This window comes from Homalodisca vitripennis, chromosome 3, assembly GCF_021130785.1.
Source record: "Homalodisca vitripennis isolate AUS2020 chromosome 3, UT_GWSS_2.1, whole genome shotgun sequence".
Classification (NCBI taxonomy): Eukaryota; Metazoa; Arthropoda; class Insecta; order Hemiptera; family Cicadellidae; genus Homalodisca; species Homalodisca vitripennis.
The window spans coordinates 133,743,341-133,763,559 of NC_060209.1; the positions used below are offsets into that span (position 1 = coordinate 133,743,341).

At 32.2% G+C, this 20,219-nt stretch overlaps 1 protein-coding gene across 1 annotated transcript; it reads right to left on the reverse strand.

Annotated features, from left to right (window-relative positions):
- Positions 1 to 1,822: 1,822 nt before the first annotated feature.
- On the reverse strand, positions 1,823 to 19,203 carry LOC124357544 (tumor necrosis factor receptor superfamily member 3-like). Its single transcript, XM_046809442.1, has 3 exons — positions 18,934 to 19,203; positions 17,796 to 17,917; positions 1,823 to 3,055 (listed from the first exon to the last, which is right to left on the reverse strand). The coding sequence occupies exons 2-3, from the start codon at positions 17,835 to 17,837 to the stop codon at positions 2,771 to 2,773; spliced, it is 327 nt and encodes a 108-aa protein (XP_046665398.1). The 5' UTR covers positions 17,838 to 17,917; positions 18,934 to 19,203; the 3' UTR covers positions 1,823 to 2,770.
- Positions 19,204 to 20,219: the final 1,016 nt, after the last annotated feature.

The following is a 20,219-nucleotide window of genomic DNA, read 5'->3' on the forward strand; positions in this document are numbered from 1 at the left end:
ACTTTAAAATCGGTGGCAAAAGTGAGTGGATTACCCAAGAGATTATATTGAAAGATTTAAAAGCAATAATAAGTGTATAAGGTTATCAAATACATTTTTTTAATTACCGTTTATATTTTATTTATCTCTTGTATCCTTCTTGTACTCGGTTTGCTGCAGTAAAAGTGTTCATTTTCACTTCTGATGAGTTCCAAAGTAGTTACAACAGAGAATCAAAAGACTCAGCATAGTGGTTGGACAAACAGATGAATTGCCCTTTAATCAATACACCAAGAGAAACCTATAGGCATACTGATTAATTAAGTGGTGTCTCCCACTGTCACCCTACCTTGTATTATGCAACATACATACACATACATATACATACACGCAACATGAAATGCAATAATTGAAATAGAAGAAAATTCAAGGTGAAGTGAATGAGACACTTAATACAGAAATTAAAGGATTTTGACAAACAAATATAGAATCTCAGGTAATTATAGTGCGAGACATCATTACAAGCCTGGCCCTTTGGCTTTATTACTCATGAAGAGAACTTAATTAATAATTTTAACCCTAGAATGGTAACGCCTATTTGCCACACATAAATGGTAACGCGTAGTCTCTCAGACTACTTTAGGGAAAAAATGAATAAAAATTAAATTAAAATTAAATTTATTTACAAATGACATTATTTACATCTTAGAGGTCATGTTTCCTGATTTTTGTTGATTTCAGTCTTTATTGGAACACTTTACACACAGCATTCCTCTGTGCTCCAAGCAGATATGCTTATAATATTTTGTGCACTGGAATCGAGTCATTCTTCTTTTTTTCACTGGGCAAACTGCACAAATCTTCCTTGTTCCTGCTTCTTCAATAACATTTTGAGCCTCAGATGTTGATGGGCCAACGACATCTTCAATGTTGCGTTTGAGATTCCTTGATAAATTTGGCAGTTTTTGTCTTCCCTGAATGTGTGGAGTTGTTAGTTCAACACATATTTCTTTAGCAAATGCCCTTCTTGTCATTGGTTTAATTTTCTTTGACAATGCCTGATAGACATAAATAACAAATGAGTTGATTAAAATGATCAAAAAAAGTTTCATCATGATCACTTTCTTGTTCATCACAATCACTTCGTTCAAGTTCAGATAGTATTTCTCTTATTTAAAAACTAGTGTTCAGTGGATCAGCCATGGTTACTTGACCATCCACGGTAAAAATTATCACAAAAACTAACACTACATACGCACAAAACAACTTTTCATATATTTACTCAGGAACAAAAAAGTTACATAAACGGTAACGCGTAGTCTACCAGACGACTATGGGCTCACTGAAATGAACTGAGTGAATGAAACAAAATGGAACCCTATCCAGCATTGACCTTGGCTGGCAGGGGGAAGGTATTGGTGGTGGAGGGTCGGTCACGTCATGCACCTGCCACCTGGACCGGTTTTTGTAGCTTGCGTCGTCTGAGAGACTACGCGTTACCATTCTAGGGTTAATACCATTCTTATGGCAAGAAACTAATCTTCTGTTCATTTGCAAAAATTAAACAATATACCTCAGGTCTATGTGCATAGGCAACAGTTGATTTGCCACAACTCAGGCTTGCAATGATATTTCTCACACTATAGTGATGGTGTTGCAAGTCTTCAATTGTGATCTCTTGGTTCTTAGATGAGGATATCAAGATATCAACTCCCACAGAGAATTTATATCTAGGTGGAGAAAGTGTTATTTCCTCTTTTGTTTTTTTAGCCACTATGTTTTTATATGTTTCAGGTATATTTTGTTTAGCTATATGAAATAATAAAACAATTTTTGTCTCAAAAATATTTAATTATTTTAGTAGAACTTAACAAGACTTTACAAGAACTTTACAAGAACTTAAAATACATTATAATACTGTAAGGTCAGGAAACAATGTCTGTACTCAGTATCTGTTCTACAGTAATTACAACATAAACAAAACAATAAATAATGTTTATTTATTAAAGCTAACAGTTAACACAAATACAAATTTTTTCTTATTAATAGGCTTTTTCTTTTGGAGAAAAGATAACAAATAACAAGGAATAGAATGGAATGGGATTATTGGTCCTTTTTAATTGTCAACACTGTTTTACACGATCAATTTGAAATGTGCATTGGCTGTCTTGCATTAAAAATAAGTATTGAAGTCTCTCTACATGAATGATATGGATATTAGTATTATTAAGATACCATCTCCATTGTTTGTACAATCCATTACATTTACCAAAATTTTTGGCACAGCAATTCACATAAAAATTCATTTCTGATCTAAACTATCATTAAAATAAATTATCTCTTATCAGATAAATGCTAGATGTGATAAACATTCAAATGTACAATAAATAATTTATTTTAGACTACTTTTGTATATTATATGTCACTATTCATATTTATAATCCCTTAACACTCACAACATTCTTAAAATTTTTAACTTATTTTCAATCCCATTATTAGTACAGGAGGGCACTTGGAGTTATTGATACAATGAACATAATTTTATGTAACGGAACTGCAAGTGGAGCTTCTTTGAAAATAAATTTCTAAAAGTAATAGTTGGATTTAAATAATGGAAATTATTATAAAAAAAAACAAAGTTAAAGTTGAATCATTGACCTTTAGTCAGTTTGGAAAAAGTTTGACTCAAGTTTAGAAATAAATCAACAAAAATTATATAGATTTATTTCAAATCTTAATTAAAGCTGTCCTAATTTGAAATAGCAAAAAAACGTTGTAATTCAATCAGTGTTCATGGACAATGCTTGGAAGCGTTGAGAAGTTGGAGGCGCAGACAGCTATCACACACAGTGTCGGTAATGGGGGTGCAGGGGTGGGCTTCATACAGTCCAGGGCCGCAGTGTGAACACAGCCAACAGGGTGCACGGTAAGAGTGGTGGGGGGAGTAGTGACCAGCAGCACAAGGCGCGCAGACGGTGTGTGAGAGTGGAGTGCAGGGGCGCACTACACCCCATCCAGGGGCACACCGACCACACATCACTGTGTGACTACGATGGCGCAAGCGACATTGGCATACCTATCACAACAATACAGAATATGAGCACTATACCATTTTAAATTTTATTCTACATACCTGAATATAATTTGCATTTAAAATATGGCAAATCGGTGTATCAAACGCCTATAAAAATATCTCGTTTTAAGCTCATTTCTCTATTTCAGATATCTAATAAAATAATTTTAACTTAGGTGGGATCTCAGCATTTATAAACCATAAGCTATGAACCATCTTTATTGAAATAGACTGCAGAAATTAACTTTCAACATTTAAATAAAACTTCTCCAATGATTTTCAATCACAGTTTTAATCAGAAGAGATATTTTTAGTTGTTATTAATGCGTAAACTAATGCTACTTATCAATGAACCTTTTAAAAGTTAAACAATCCAAAATTATTTACAACAGTCTCTTAGTGTATAAACGTCACCATTGCCATTCTAGTTGCAGGAACCACTGTCGCTTAACTTTAGATTAAGATTTATTTTCATTATTCCACATTAGTTAAGTTTAATATTACATTTTTCAATAATTTGTAGTATGAACACTGATTTATCCTTTTTCAAAATTATCACAGTATATTGATTTTTTTAAATAGACCAAACAGAATTAATTTTTGGTAACTTTAAAAGGAAACAAACTTTTTGTGTATTTATTTTTTAGCATTTAAATATTATACTGCTTAAGATTATAATTTCTATAATTTTTTAATTTAATTTTTAAAAGTCATAAATTATTAAAAATTGAGAAATTCCCTGAAGGCTATGTCATTTACCATACACTGTTCATATACAGGTAACAGTAAAACAATGGAACAATGGTTTTAACAGATAACAAATTATTTTGAATGTGTTAATTATATTGTTTCATTGTTGAAATTTTACTTTATTGTGAAGAAACTTTGGATTGGACAATAAATATCCAAAGTTAAACTTGGATACATGCAAGTAATACATAAATGTAATCCAATAGGTATTATATAGATGTAATTACATGGATATTAATGGCTAAGTTTAGTGTAAATTACATGGTCACACTAAACTTACAATAAGTCAGTTATTTGTTATCCAATTGAAACATTAAAGTATTGTTGCATTTTTTTTTAATTATTTGCAAAAAGTTACTCCTATCACTTTCTTGTAAAATCAGTACTTTTTAAGGTATTTTAGTTTAATAATCTCTCTGCTGGAAAAGTCCTTGCAACGATTATTTTGGACTCTAAAGTAATTTTATTGGTTGATTTTCTACATGGTCAATATACAGTGTGTGTGACACTACTGTCAGTTGTTAGATCGACAAAATCCACCTATCAAAATAAAATACGAGACGTGAAAATCCAAAATGTCATTCCACTTTGAAACTTAGGTTTTAAAATATGATTTATAAAGTAAAATGTCCCTTTCAGCTCAGTGGGAAGTAAAGTAGATTTTACATGAGGCTGTCATCTTAAAATGTCAAACTCTAGATGCCTTAATCGTTCAGATTTTTGATTAGTACATCACTGATGGGACAATAACCTTCAATGTTATTATGTTAATATAATTTAAATCCTTTCAAACATTTAGGAAGTCCATATCTTGAAAACTTGACTAGATAAAGACTTTCACAAACATAAATTTTTTTCTAAAAACATGAACTTGATTTAGTTACAATCAATCCGAAATTATGTTTATCTATATTGGTCAATTGTATATTTGTACAACTTTAAATGGCTACAATATTTTAATGTGAAAAGATATAGAAAAAAAGTAGGCTTAAATATTGTTTGGAATTACATGAATATTTTATGAAAAGTTTTGATTTTCGATTTATTTTTTTAAATACTTGAGATGAAAATTATAACCAAATGCATGCGAATTACCACCATATTGAAACTTGGGAAAGGAATGGTTATATTTACTTACTCAACTTCGGCTTACTGGAGGCTGTACGTAGAGGTAGGTTTTAACAAACTTGGGGATAAGAGGATTGTGAACTTAAATTTGGAGTTGGGGTTTGCCACAGAATTAAATGTAGACCGTAGTATTTACGTATTTATTTTCAGAATTTGAACAAATTTTTGATTTTGAGGGTGTTTTGTGGCTTAACCATTGGAGATACGACAAAACATGATGGAACATATTTCATAGGAAATTAAAACTCATACCATTCTGCCATAGGATTGAGTATAAAATGTATCAGTTTGCGTCTGTGATGAAAATTAATAGTTAAGAATGTTGCTCAAATATGAATTGCCGCTATCTTGAAACTTTTTATTGGGTAAGACTGACTATCAAAATCATTCAAGCTACGTGCAAGTACTGCCTTTGCACCAAGTTAAATCTGGATATATTAAAAACTACGCTATTTATCGTGTTAACAAGCTGTCGTTGTATTATATAAGCCCACATATATATATATATATATATATACACACACACACACACACACACATTTTTGGATTCTAGTGGTTTTAGATCAGAGAAAATACAATAATCTCCCAGAAATTCCATCATGAAACCGAGTGCAATCAGAAAATTTCTATGAAATCTACTTGAAATACAGAGACTGTAGACAGAAAGATATAAACCATGGTTAGGCTACATTTCATTTTTTGCTCCATTTTACCTAAGGAACAATATCCTAAAGGTTTTATAAAGAGTTCTGTTACACTCTGTACCTATATACTGAGAGAATTACACTATTATCTTCTACAGTTTTCCTTTGGGCCTGGTTACAAAATTGCCTTAAGTTCTTACTTTAAATGACTATCCTCAGGACTGATTGAAATCTTTTCAATTTTTCTATCTTCAGGAAAATTATTTTCAACTGTTGTGACTCTGAAATTAACAAATAACCATACCACAAACCAGAATCCAGATGTCCAGGATTGTATACACTTCTGAGTCCTGATAACATTTTGTAATATTACGTTGATATTAGCATAAAACAAAAAAATCTTTAGGAATAAGGAAGATAATACATTGAGATGTGGAGTGTACCTCGTATTTTTTAACAAATAGTGAAAATACTTTAGAGTTGGTAATATGTTTAACCCTAACGAACGTTTTTATATTGTATATAGATTAAGGTGGAATGAATGTTTGTGGTGTTAGTGATTTAAATTTACAATATCGGACAACTGAGCAGGACAGCAGTGTCTATAGTTAGTATCATTGAAGTTAGTTTATCCTGCAATCACTGGAGCGCGCTTCCCCCTCTACATCGCAGTTCGAACGTTGCGTTGGCCCTTCCTCTGACCACTAGTCGCTGCCCACTTCCCATGAGCTCTCGGCCAACACTCGCGTAGATTCTTATCTCTTCCGTGTTATAACCGAGAATTGCACTGCCTATTCCCAATGAATATGCATTACTTTTTTGCCATTTGCGTGTCAGTACACTCGCCCTATTTTCATACTTCCTCTTTTATTAGCCCATCACATTCGTAATATTCATTTCTCAAAACAATAACAATTAAATTTACCAGTTGATGGTCCTTACTAATTATAATTGTCTACAGGAAATGAACATTACTATTCAAGTGTTGAACATATGTTTCGAAAAATATTATTTAACATCTCCAAGAAGTGGCTCTATGTGGTAACGTGAGACCTGAATTTAGATTATTAATGCCAATAAATCTTCATGGGGGAACGCTTCTCGTACATGAAGATAAGCAAATACAAAAAATACGGTTTATTCACAGCATGGAAATACATATAAAATACACAGTTTGAATTGTTATTAGAATATTTTTATTAGAATTAAAATTATATAAATCACAACCAGGACCGTACTTAGCTTTGGGGGGCCCCGGAAAAAATATTCGGCCGAGCATCGCCACCGCACCCTTCTTCGACACGGTCTCTTCAAATAGACATGTAGTGGGGGCCTGCCTGGACCCCGGTAAAATTATCCGAAAAAGCCTGTCTAGGTATGGGCCTGATCACACCTTCTGTTTGGGTTTTTACTATGTTAATTTGCATTTTTTTATACTTTTTTCGGTGATATAAAGTTTTAATGAGTTATTGGTTTGAAAACAGATTTCTTTCTAACTATAGCCTACTGGCATCATGTTGGCCTAAAAATATTAACAGCCATGACACATTTCAAATAAATTACGTTTGTTAAGATGCTTAACCTAAAATTTTTACTGCACTCCTCTGATGATTTGGAGGGGGATAATTATAAATTCCTATTATATTTTTCTTGATCTATATGTCCATAAACAAATTAGGATATGTACCTAAAACACCCTGTGTAGTTAGCGTTTATATCGTTATATAAAAGCAGTAAGAGTAGATTACAGCATTAAAGTACAAATCATTAAAACTGTTGCAGAATGTTACAGCCTGTCAGTCCCTTCAAAATGTGGATGATGTGAATTAACATCGAAGTATTATATTATATCGATCGATGCAACAGTGCTCTCTCTCTTGAAACATTAAAACACATGACGGAAATAATTTTTATTTTATTTTTAAATGTTCTTTTATTTCTCTACAGTTTTATTATATTTTTTACTTAGCATCTTTTAAAGATAAACGTAACCTATCCAATGTTTTTAGCTTGATCGAATTGATAAACAGAGTGTTTTAGAACTCTCTACCAATACTTCTAGCTATTATTCCTGGGCCTAAGACTAACCAAAATATCATATTAAAACTCGAAAACTCAATAATTACCGGAATAGCCGACATTTTGTCTTTTCACGTACAATTTTTAATTTGACAGCAGCTTGTTGTAATAAGTTAAAATTTCCTTATTACAAAAACATGCAATTGTTCAGAAGCGTTGTTTCCAAAATGGCGGTTTCCTAACATTTTTAAGCGTAAATATCTTAAAAACGACAAATGGTAAAACAGTCACATTTGCTACATTTTAGTTAGCCGATTTAATTAAAAATCCAACGATACCAAGTTGAAAATCGGTTGATAAATAACGGAGATAATGATCTTAAAAACCGTGTTCACTGTCATTATGTAACAGCACTGTTTGTGAGGAAACAAATCAGCTGTTTTAATTCTAGTTGCTCAAATCAGCTGATTATAACATTACATTGTTGAACTGTGGTTGTAATATCGATACTTATTAAAGTATTTAGGTTTATTTTAACTAAAACATAAGAAAACAAATATGTTTATAATCTACAAAAATAATAACTTTACTTAAATAAGGCTGCTAATAAATCTTTTAGTTTTTTTTCTATAAAGAAAATACAAACTCGAATTTGGGACTAACGCTACTAACACGGTTCAAGATGTGCAATCAAACTGGCTATAGAAATACTGAACATAAATTGTGGAATATTGAACTGAAACTGTTTCTCTCACCAGCAGAAATTGGTGTTTGAATTCAAAATTATTTAGTACTCTGTTATAATAGAAAAACTTTTGTAAATAAAGTAATTATTTTTGTAGCTAAAAAATGTTTTTGTTTTCTTATGCTTTAGTCAAAAGAAACCTAAATGCTGCAATAGGTAAGGCTATTATGACCACAGTTCAACAATGTAATGTTATAATCAGCTGATTAGAGCACTTAAAATTATCACACAAAAACTGCTGTCACATGATGATGGTGCGGCCTCATAGCGCCACAACAAATTTGTGGCGCTGTGAGCATGGACCCGATTATTTATTCGGTTGTGTTGGCGCTGTGAGCACTCCGGCCAAATCTGTGGCGCTATGAGCTGTGGCGCTGTGAGTAAATTCACGTTGTGGCGCTGTGGGCTTAGGCACTATGAGCCACCACCCATAATGATAGTGGATATCGGCGCTTAATCTGGATACCACGAGAAGGAAAGTCCTGATGATATGTACTCAGCACTAGTAACAATTTAAGTTCTATAAAATGTAAGAGACATGCTCTAATCAGGTAAACGGATTCAAGTCGTCTAGAAAAAAAACCAAGTTCCTTATTGGTGTAAAACACTACAAATGATGTTGTAATATTGTGTATAAATTTAGGAAAGTAAAATAATAATTTTCTTTGATTAATCTATAATCACTATTTAACATTAGAAAACCGATCTGTGACAGACGGAGTTAGCTGATCACACCCGGCTTATATAAGGCTTACCGTTCATACACGGCAATTTAAGATTTTATGGCAACTATCTGTGAGTAATTATAAAAAAAATATAATAACGAAATACATAATTGGATCTTATTTAGTATTTTTAACGAAAGGTTCGTAAAAGAAAAATAAAGTATTTAGTGGAACGTCTTCTGTTTTGTGGCTGACATTTCTCTGTAAGTAGTTGAACCTACGAAATATTTTGGGATGTTCTTCTTATCACAGACCGGTCTGGGATTGTTTCTGGTGGCGTGAAGTTTTAATATTGTGGCCTCTTTTGACCTCAGACTCCTTTTTGTTTTTTCTGTGTTACAATCAGCCGTTAAAGAGTACAGTATCTATAAGCTGTTTTATTGTTTATTTCTTTCTCTTTCCTGTTACGAACAATTAAACCGTACACCTGCTTATTGTTTTTCCGGTTTAAACTTATTATTTTCACTAGCAGTTTCCCGCGGCTTCGCACGCAATTTCCCGTTAAAAACAGTAGACTACACTATATTCACTTCTTCTTTTTCTATCACATTCTAAACATTGCTGAGATAATTGACAGTCGTTCCTTCGTGAGCCTCTTGGGCGCATTATGAAGGTATGTATCATATTACTGCCTCTATCTTTCGTGGTTTTTGCTAGGTGTTGATAAGTTATTCAGAACGATTAATGCATATGGATGAATCTCGGTAAACTAATTAGGTTATAAAGAATCACATTCGGTCTGTTAAAATTAATTTTCTGACTAAGATATTTCCAGTATTATTTCAGAAGTGTGCCTTCAAGAAAATGTATCAAAGAAACCAAATTTCGATCATAAAGTGTCTTCTTTCGGCTCTTTTCATTTACCTTCGATGTAACCAAATTCGATTACCTTATGTGCAAACATTCACGGATTTGTATAATGAGGTTGTTTTCATAATAGCGTTTAATAGTATTACCTTTGAATTAAATAGTTTATTGATCATTGATGCAATCTGAATTTAAAAACACTACTGATCAAGCACTTTACAATAAAAATGTTTAAAATTTTAAATGTAAACAAATGTTTCTGCCTCTTTGATGAACTTCAGCTGAAAGTATTATCAGCTGTTAAGTATCAGTTCGCTTTGTATTACGTGTCGTAGCGCAGTCTGTCGGATCCAATATAAAACACACCAACATCAACAACAATTTATAATTAAAAAATTAATGAAATTAACTATTAAAATTGGACCAAATACCTCTCTAAAAGTATGCCTATGTTACTTCCAGGAACGTGTAGAATCACTGTACAAAATTTCACGATGTTTCGTGCATTGGTTCCAGAGTTATAACGGAACATACAAACAACATTCGCATTTTATATATATACACACACACACACATATATATATATATATATATATATATATATATATATATATATATATATATATAAGCACACTACTGTTTTCTTTCTTATGTCTACATAAGTAGGTAATTGTGTTTCTCAAATAAAAAATAATGTAATGATGATATATTTAGTTTAAAGTGTAATAAATAGACTTAAATGTAGTATTACGCAGTCATTTTTATCTTTTGCGCGTATTACATTCTTCTGACTGAAATTTCGGCTTAAAGCAGAACATTCTTGGCATTACCTGGCGAGTTTTCCTTTTGACGTGACTACGTCTTAAATTAGGTTGCGGCTCGGAGTCACTCATGAAAAAGTGTAACGCCCGGTAACGTTACGATGCCCGTCCAGTGGGTCCGCCGCACGGGATCCGCACGGGATAAAGCAGATAACTGTGGGTCCGCCGCACGGGATAAAGCAGATAACTATGTTTATTCGTGAAAATGTGGAGTGCTTAGATTCGTCATTTACAACAACTACAACAATAAAGGTAAATAATTGTACACTGATATTTCATTATCGTAAACTATGATTGATTGATTAATTGTTAGATTGACACAAAAGTTGAGAAACTGAGTTTATAGGTTATGTCATACTATTGACAAATGTTGATAGTGTTAAGTAAATTATTAGTTTAAATCACTCTGCAATCAATCGTAATTCAGTCGATTGAGAAGAAACAGCGCGTATTGCTAGTCAAACATTTAAAATAACAAATTATAACCTCTAACCTGTCATAACAGTGCGACCAAACAAACGAACTAAACCGACCAATCACCACGCGCGGAGTTAGAATTTAACTGTGTTTAACAAGAATTTCAAATTCCAATTTTAGTAAATGTTTTATTCAACTTTACCATTTACAATAACAAATTTTAATTAATTTCAAATTATGTACAATGTTTTAGTAAACAAAATATATTTCTATAGTTAAAATTTGTGCAATTCTTATTTTCATTCAATTCCTTGTTCCTATTGTGCAATTTAATAATATTCATATCAATAAATATTCTACCGAGAAAAAGACGTTGTCACGTAAAATCTTCGCCCGTAAAGCCAACTTTACAGGCAACCATAATTTTTTTTACTTTCCTATTTGGAAAATTGTATTCTAACTAAAAGTCCATTGCTAAACACCAGTACAGTCGAGAGAAGTGAGGGCGGGATAAGCGGGTGTGGGTAAACGCAGGCGGAAATGACAGGTGTGGAGGTCATACAGTCGGCTTCAGCTGGTTTAACAATTGGGTGTGGATTGGTGACTTCCGCCTAGACCTAGACAGATGCCACTACAATCACAGCATCTCTCCATCTGTCTACAGGCTTGAGTAGCTACAAAAACAACCAAAGTGGCTGAGGTAGAAGATCAGCAATCCCAGACCACCCACAAATGTTTAAAAGTACCTAATGTAGTGTAATAACAGGATAGCAGCCGTGCCTGGAACGGAAATGTGCTTTTATAGTTTTAAAATAGGAACGAACATATACAGTATTATTTGCAATATGGATTAAACTTAGACGTCTGTAATGTACGTTATCGTCTGTGACACTAATCTTGTACGATTTGACTATTTGGTACAGAATCGTTTCTCATGTCTCTGAACTCTCGTTTATCATTAATTTATCGTGTAGAATACACTATTTTTTCTGACATGAACGTTTTACATCCTGTATTCTCATTACATTAATAAGAAATAGGCAATCATAAATAAATTAGTGCATAGCTTTTATCTACAGGGAGATTTTTCATAAACTGTTACATTACAACAAGTTATGACAATTTGTAAAAAAAAATTAACTTCTGATGTGAACATAAACATCGACCTATTTCCATGAAATTACATTTTCTAAGATTATAAAATATTGATTAAGATAAGATGAAGGGATGCTTTGTGAGGAACCAATGAATGAGATATACATTTGGACTTTGAAAATAAATATTAAATTAGTCTTTGCAAATCGTTACCGATCAAAGCGTTGGATGAATCATAACATTGTTGGCGCGTTCCCAATCTTTGGACTGTAAATAAATGTAGGCTAAATAATACAAATGTAGAGACAGAAGTAAGTATATTGAAAAACACTTTAGCACCATAATAACCATAATCTAGCCTACAACAATATATATTTTCATTTTAATCTATATTGTGGTTATATCTTACGATATTTATTCATATAAGGGAGAGACCAGATTGCGCATCTCGTAACACAGCATAATTAACTTTTTACATCGCTGAATGATCGTAAACCTTTGAAAAGATCCTGTTACCTAAAAAAAAAACATAATTAATGCTATAAATTACACCATTTCAATTACAACATAGTTAATTTTAAATCTTCTGTGAAAGCACTTATACAATTTAAAAAAAGTATACATTAAAATTCTAAGGTAAATGATTCAAAACTGTATTTATAACTCAGATGTCTGAAAACTAACCAAAGATTATCTTGAAAATATTAGGGGCTACAATTAAGTATTCCAAACTGATTATGTTTCTTAAAGTTTAAAAAAATGGAAATAAATATGTAAGTAAAACATTTCATTTTGTAGACTTTGTTTCTATGAAGTTTATGATCTTCGTTCTTCTAATTGTATTACTGTATACTACTATAATGAAGGTGTGCAGTAATCCATATTGCGGTATGGCGCAATTAATTATGTACGGACGTGCTGTAGACTGAAAGCAGATGTTTAAATTGTACGACGTATTAAGAATAACACTTTCAGCAACTTGTTTCGAAGTATATTTGGGAGCCTCTTTTTCAAGTTTTAAAGTTTTAACATTACCAAAATAATTCATGTAAAAACCGTTGAGAAATTCCAATACACATAGAGAAAGATACAGTAATTGTTCATTTTCACCTGAATACCGCCAGAAAGAAAACTGTTCACTTCCCTCGTCACAGTGATCAGCTCTCTTTGAAAATTGCATAATTCATTCAGTGTTACAGTAAATGTATTGGCCAAGATTTGGCGAAGGCTATAACTTAAGGGGCTGGAAAAATTTCATTTCTGTTGTCTGTTTTTTTTGTTTTCCGCATGATATCTCGAAAACGAAATCACCTTTAGACTTGAAAGACTGCATGAAAATTAATTCTTATATGATCAACACTGAGTAAAATGATGGTGCATGTAACTCCATTGGATTTGGCGGAATGTTAGCGAGTATTTTTACATTGGTAACCATAATGGCAACAAGAAAATAGTAGGATAACTAAATTTGTTTAACAAACTAAGTACAATCATATGAAATTTAAACAGTTTAATTCATAGAGTAAAACAAAAAGACTATAGAATAAAAGCCAATGTTAAAATTCGATGACAAGAACACAAGATTTGATTTCAGCGCACTCTTGCGTTGTAGTATCCGTCCTAGTTCACCGGAACTATTATTATTTGGACATTGCTATGACACGTCCTAACGTAATGAATACAAATGTGAATGAATCATGTGGCTAGATATCTAAAAAAAATTTCAGTCGTAGATTTGAATTTTTTTATGAAACATCACTTCTACATACACAAGATGTACTCTATGATGGTGCATGTCTAACCATGGAATTTGGTTTAATGTTTGTATCAAGTTATGTTCTGTATGATCAATGTCTATCTTCCCACAGGAATCTCGAAAATGAAATGAGTTATAGATCTGAAATTTTGTATGCAACCTTAGTGAAGCCTTTACGTGACACGTGATGTGGCGTACCATATAGGCTACGTTGTAACAAGCATACGATTTCGTGTAAACTGTACGTACCTTGAAAAAAGTATTATAACATATTCGGAAAGCTTAGTAGAGTGTGAATTGAGGCTATAAAACTGTTAAGGATTTTAATTGGACTGTTTTGATGTGTTAATATAGATTTTTTTAATAAGTTTTAGTATTTTATGTTATGAACGTATCCATAATGAAATGTGTTACTCTGCTATGTAGAAATCATGCAATAGTTTTTAGTAAATCTAGTTGTCAATCTAATGAAACAACATCATTTCAATTTGACAATCCTCCAAGAAACTCTTCTTGGAATGAAGAAAATCAAAATGTTGGGAACAAATTTAAAAAATATATTTGTAAAACATTATAATCAACAAAATGTATGGTAATTTCTCATCAGTTCCATATACATGTACGTGACACCCCTTTTGTTGCATTTCTTGTTTATTTCAGAACGAATAATAAAGGTAGGGGCCTACTGTATAATTAGAATTTAAAGCAGAAACTCATAAAAATAAGCTTCATTTTTAATTATTATAGTAGGCCTAGTTGGCTCTTTACTAGCCGTGCTTGTAGTTTAGACAGTTGGTTGTATACAAATTGAATGTAGTAAACAGATTAAATGAATTAAAATTATCCTATTGAGTTATAAAAATGCTAAATCGGTATACGGTGACGATAAATAAATTAAACCATGCTTATAAAACAACACACCTGACAGTTCGATACATAACATTGTTCTCACGTTAAATGTATCGTAGAATCAAGACGAAGGTTATGACATTATTAACAAGGATATTACATTTAATTACCTAATAATGTGTAAATTTTAGAAAAAAATTTTAAGTGCATACTAATTTATATTTGATAACAACAAATGTTTTAACCCTCGCCTTAAATTTCAATAAGTAGTACGGAGCAGAGAGTTGAAAGTTTACACCGTCACGTCATGACTTAAATTTGATATATACAGAATGTTATAATATATTAATCTAAGGTTACGAGCACAAGCTAAAAGCAGTAAAGTTATATTCGTGACGTTAGCACCACGCACGTATGGAAATGATAACAACCTCGTCGCTTAGGGCTTTATTACCTGCACTTCCTTCAAGCCCAGTGACAACTACTAATACCTAAAGTACAAGGGTTTACATTTACTTTGTAAGTCTATGTAATAAACTGAGATTAAGTATTGTTTTGCTCAATTCTTGTCGTACACATGGCTATTTTATCTGCCGTAGACTAGGCAACGTTCTTTCAAGAAAGTATAAGCGAGGAAACATATTACTCGTATTATAGAATAAATATACATAGTATAATATCATTATTTAAGAGGAATTGTATATTTTAAAATGTTGTGACTGATTAATTTATAATATAAATTTTGATTCTTAGCAACAAATGAATAAGTAGCAAGGTTGGTGACAAAACAGATTTAAAGATGTATTCATCTCTTTTGTTTTACAGATAAAATACTTTATTGAATGTAACTAAATGAGAAGTGAAAGATAAATTATCAGAGTATACTAACAGCTGAGAAACATAAAGCTATGTCAGAAAGATTCTAAAAATATGTCCTTCTTCTCTTAAAATATTTCTTCAGGAATATGCTGTATTATTATATAACTTGCACATGTAGTAAGTACGGTAATTAATTATGACACTAAAATTTTCCAAAGGTAAAAGGTGGTGATGCGGCATTTAGTTTAATTTTATTCAGACGCTTTTGTCCCTGAAAAATTCATCACAAATCACAGAACCTGTTTAAGTAGATTTCATAGAAATATGTTTATTTCACTTACTCTTCTGGTGGAGTTTTCGTGAGAATTACTGCCCCTGAACTCAAGACTACCGCAATATATAAATATTTATGTCTATGTGTGTGTATGGGATAGTTCAAAATAACACGGAATTATGAACACAAAAGTGCAGTTATTTCCACTTAATTCAAACAAAACTTGGTTCAGAGTTATTATGCTTGAATGAGTTCGGTGGCCAGTCTCAATTGCTACAAAATTTGAATATGCCGGGACTTGTGCAAGAACTTGTGAATATCTAATTCCAATTATTACATATATGACAAAATGATTCGATTTTTATAAATTTAAAATATTTCATACAACTTCTATAGTAACAACATATTTTATATATCTCAATGTTTCAGGATGGGAGACGTTCGAAGTTTGGGAAAGGAATAGCTATATCTAAATTATTACGCGTCATATAGATTAAGTTCAGATGTAGTTAGAGGCAGAACCAATTACTACGAAAACTGCCAAGACCAATGCGATTAAAAATAAACTTGGTAAGAAAATAGTTCTCGGATGACTTTGTTAGGTATTATTAACCAATAAAATATTTCAGATGGTCGCTGTTCAGATTCATACGAAATTTCTATCTCACTTATTTTACAACATACAACGAGAATAAAGTGGGTTTAGAAAAATCTGACAATTTTCAATAACTGTATAATAATACACTGGTCTATATCTTTTAAACCCCAGCTAAAGTGAAACGATCTTGAGGTTTACCACAACCTTCGAGGTGGTTTCCTTACAAAGGTTTGAGTGAGATTGGTGCGGTAAAATTGAATTCATAGTAATGCATATGTTTACAAGTTAGTTTCTAATTGATTGTATCCAAATGAAGTTTATATTTTTAGAAACTACTGATAACTACTTTAAAGATTCATATCTATAAGGTTTAAGATGTTAACGTCTCCATTGTTTATATACATCTAGAGCGATCGAACCGTCAAGGTTGTGTAGGTTCACATTCTAAAATAATAATATTGTATTTTTTTTTTTAAATTTGAAAATAATATAAAAATATAGGTAAAATTTATGGGATTTTTAAATTTTATTATCTAATTCGAAGCAAAAACTTATATACTGAGTAAAAGTACTTTTTGTACGCTTTTTGTAACAGCTTCGTTCGCGTCATGCATAGTGAAACATGAGACATGTCATGATTAACAACCTTTGTGTACACCTTCTTGCAACATTGTAGTACGTCAATACCAATTTTATTTATTATTTTAATCAGCTACTTAATTTGGGGTTAGTAGTTTCTACTTATATTGTGTTTTTTATGTTCATTACGGACTTTTAGTGTTGATGTTTAATGTTAACAAAATTATTTTAAAATTAAATTTGTCACTGATTAGAATATTTTCTAAATTCAAATTCTATGTAATTCTAATAAGCAACTTTCATTTCTGACTGTTTCCGATTTAAATTCTGTTTAGTTGAAGACCTCAATATTACGAAGTTATGAAAAGGCGATTTAAGTTTAAATATATTTAAGCTTTATATAATGGACAGTTCTCCTATATTATAAAAGTGGCCAATGTACGTGGATTCAAATAGTTGATATGCCTATATGTTAGCACAATATAATCATAAATTTTAGTTTTTCTGGGTCCATACATAAAAAACACATTTATAAAACTTTGAGACAACCTGCGTGCCTAATACTGAAAGAACTACGGCTACTCGTAGTCGGTAGGCCTACTACATTACTAACTCACTATCCAATGAAAACCTCAATTAACTGCTAACAAACTTCAGTTTAGTAATTAAAACTTAGCTTTACAGTAATTAATAACTTAGTGTAAGCGGCAAAAATACCTGAGAGACAATGAGAACTAAGAGGATAGCAGCATACTTCATGATATTTTACATAGTGCAGTCAGGTAGAATCAGCATTGGTCAAAGATGGCCGCCTATCTCTCCTTATCAGTGGTCGATACCTGAAGCAGGATAACGGGGCGTCAAATTTTACAGGAAATAAACATGGATTTACACTACGGAAAACAAGCAATCTGCTAATAAAATCATATTTCCAAATCTAAACTTCGCTATAATGCCACTATTTCGTCATGATTCGCCATACCACAAAAAAGAATCATATACATTTTATTTGTTCCCCTTACGCTATCTTAATAAAAGAGTATGCCACACCACGTGACGCGCAACTGTCGTTGCTGAGATTGCATGCAACATTTCAAGTCATTTCATTTTTGAGATGTCCTGCGAATAGTTAGGTGTTACTATGTCACACGTTAAAATGTTATAAATAGTAATAGTAATAGTACTGTAATAATACCGAGTTTGTTTACAAATTTATTTATTCTGCTATTTCCTCGTTGTTTTCATGTTTTTCCATAAAACAAATAAGTTTTCACTAACGCTCAGCAAAATACCATGTAGTGACATGCACCATAATCGAACCCGATGTTCCTTATATAGAAATGAAGCTCCATGTAAAATTTCAAGCATATAGGTAAGTTCGTTTTCGAGATATTGTGCGGATAGACACAGACAGACATAAATGAAATTATTCCAGTCCCTTGAGTAATAGGCTTCGCTAACGCTCAGCCAACAAAGAAAATTATCGATGCTAATAAGTTTCGTTACAGAAGTGGAGCTAGATTTGATATAAAGTATTAATTATACTTCCTGAATACAGTTAAATAATTCCAGCTGTTTCAAGATTGTATTGTAAATAATAATAGGTGGGTCGATTGAAGTAATAGTTTTTAATCAATACTAATGTATAGAAAACTAATTATAAAAAATTAACCCCAAACAATGCGGTTTTATAATATAACATACGGATTTTTATAGAGACAAACCTAAACTACATTTAGGATACTTTTCATCTTGCACAAACTTATAATTTGAAAACATAAATTATATAACTGTATTACGTATGACATAATATAATACACACATGGTTTATTTGATAATACGTACAACTACTTACCATGTGTAACAGTTCGTATTTCCTCCAAGAATGTTTTGATGTATTGTAACACGTATAAAATAAATAAACACCAGGAGCTTAAAAACAAGTCAACGTACGCACAAAATAAAGCACACTTTAACCTATACGACCTTTAAAATAAGAGGAAGGGCGCGGGTGTGAGCGGATTGCAAGGGCTCGTAAGTCGACCAATGGGAGAGCAGGCCGAGATCACGTGACGGTTTCTACCAACCACCTGTCAGCTGTTCAACAATACGCACTTCCCACCATTACACGCACTGCCGCAGCTAACAATGCAGTGCCAAGTTTTTACTTCATTTCACTTGGTAATACCCAGATGTGACGGCGCCTAGTCTACAATTTGCGTCGTTGTAGATCCCCATCACGACAGGGCCCCGCACTACAGCTGTTAGTCGCGTCGGATAGCGGCTATAACTACCCCCCCCCCCCATAACTGTTTTATTACAGATTTACAATTATATTCTTAATTGTGCTGTGACAAAAAACAGTCTATCTTAACTCATTGTAACTTGACTCATATTAACCTACCTTATTTCGGTAAAACAATTAAGGCAGATAAAAAAATTTGTAAAATTAGCTCTTTAGTTGCGTGTACTTTACAACGGTTGCAATCCCCTTGATTAGTAATCCATTGAAAATAAACCGATATATAGAGTTAGGAAGCCCCGACATAACGAAAAAAGTGACTGCTAATAAGTTCACATCAGCTGACCATTTTCTTTATAAAACCAACCAATTCAACTATAATTAATTCCAGTACTCAGACGTCACAGTATACCTAATAATTGAAACAAAACTTAATAATTTGTATTTTACATTGGTGGCAGAAAACTGTGAAATCTCAGGCTTTACGTATGTCATTTCAAGACACCATGATGTGTACAATTTTGAAGATAGAACATTCTGTTCTTATTTTCGATTGCTGTAAACAGGTTGTTATTTGAAGACGTCAGGGGAAAAAACAGGCTCAGTCCATTTTTTTCAAAATACGTTTTTTTCTATTTATAATAAAATTGAACATTGTTTAAACATATCTATACATCAATTTTGGGCAAAAAAACAAGCTCAGTCCCTAGTAATAAGGAATAAGAAAAATCCACGTCCTGGGGAAAGAACGAGCTTAGTCCTACTTTTGTGGGGAAAAAAAAGGCTCAGTCCAGCTGAGAACTGTGGGAGTGGGATCAGCTGATCTGTTTATTTTGTCTTTCTTGGATTGGATTGGTGGTGTTGCTTTAAAAGTTAATCCTGTTAACATGTTCACTCTG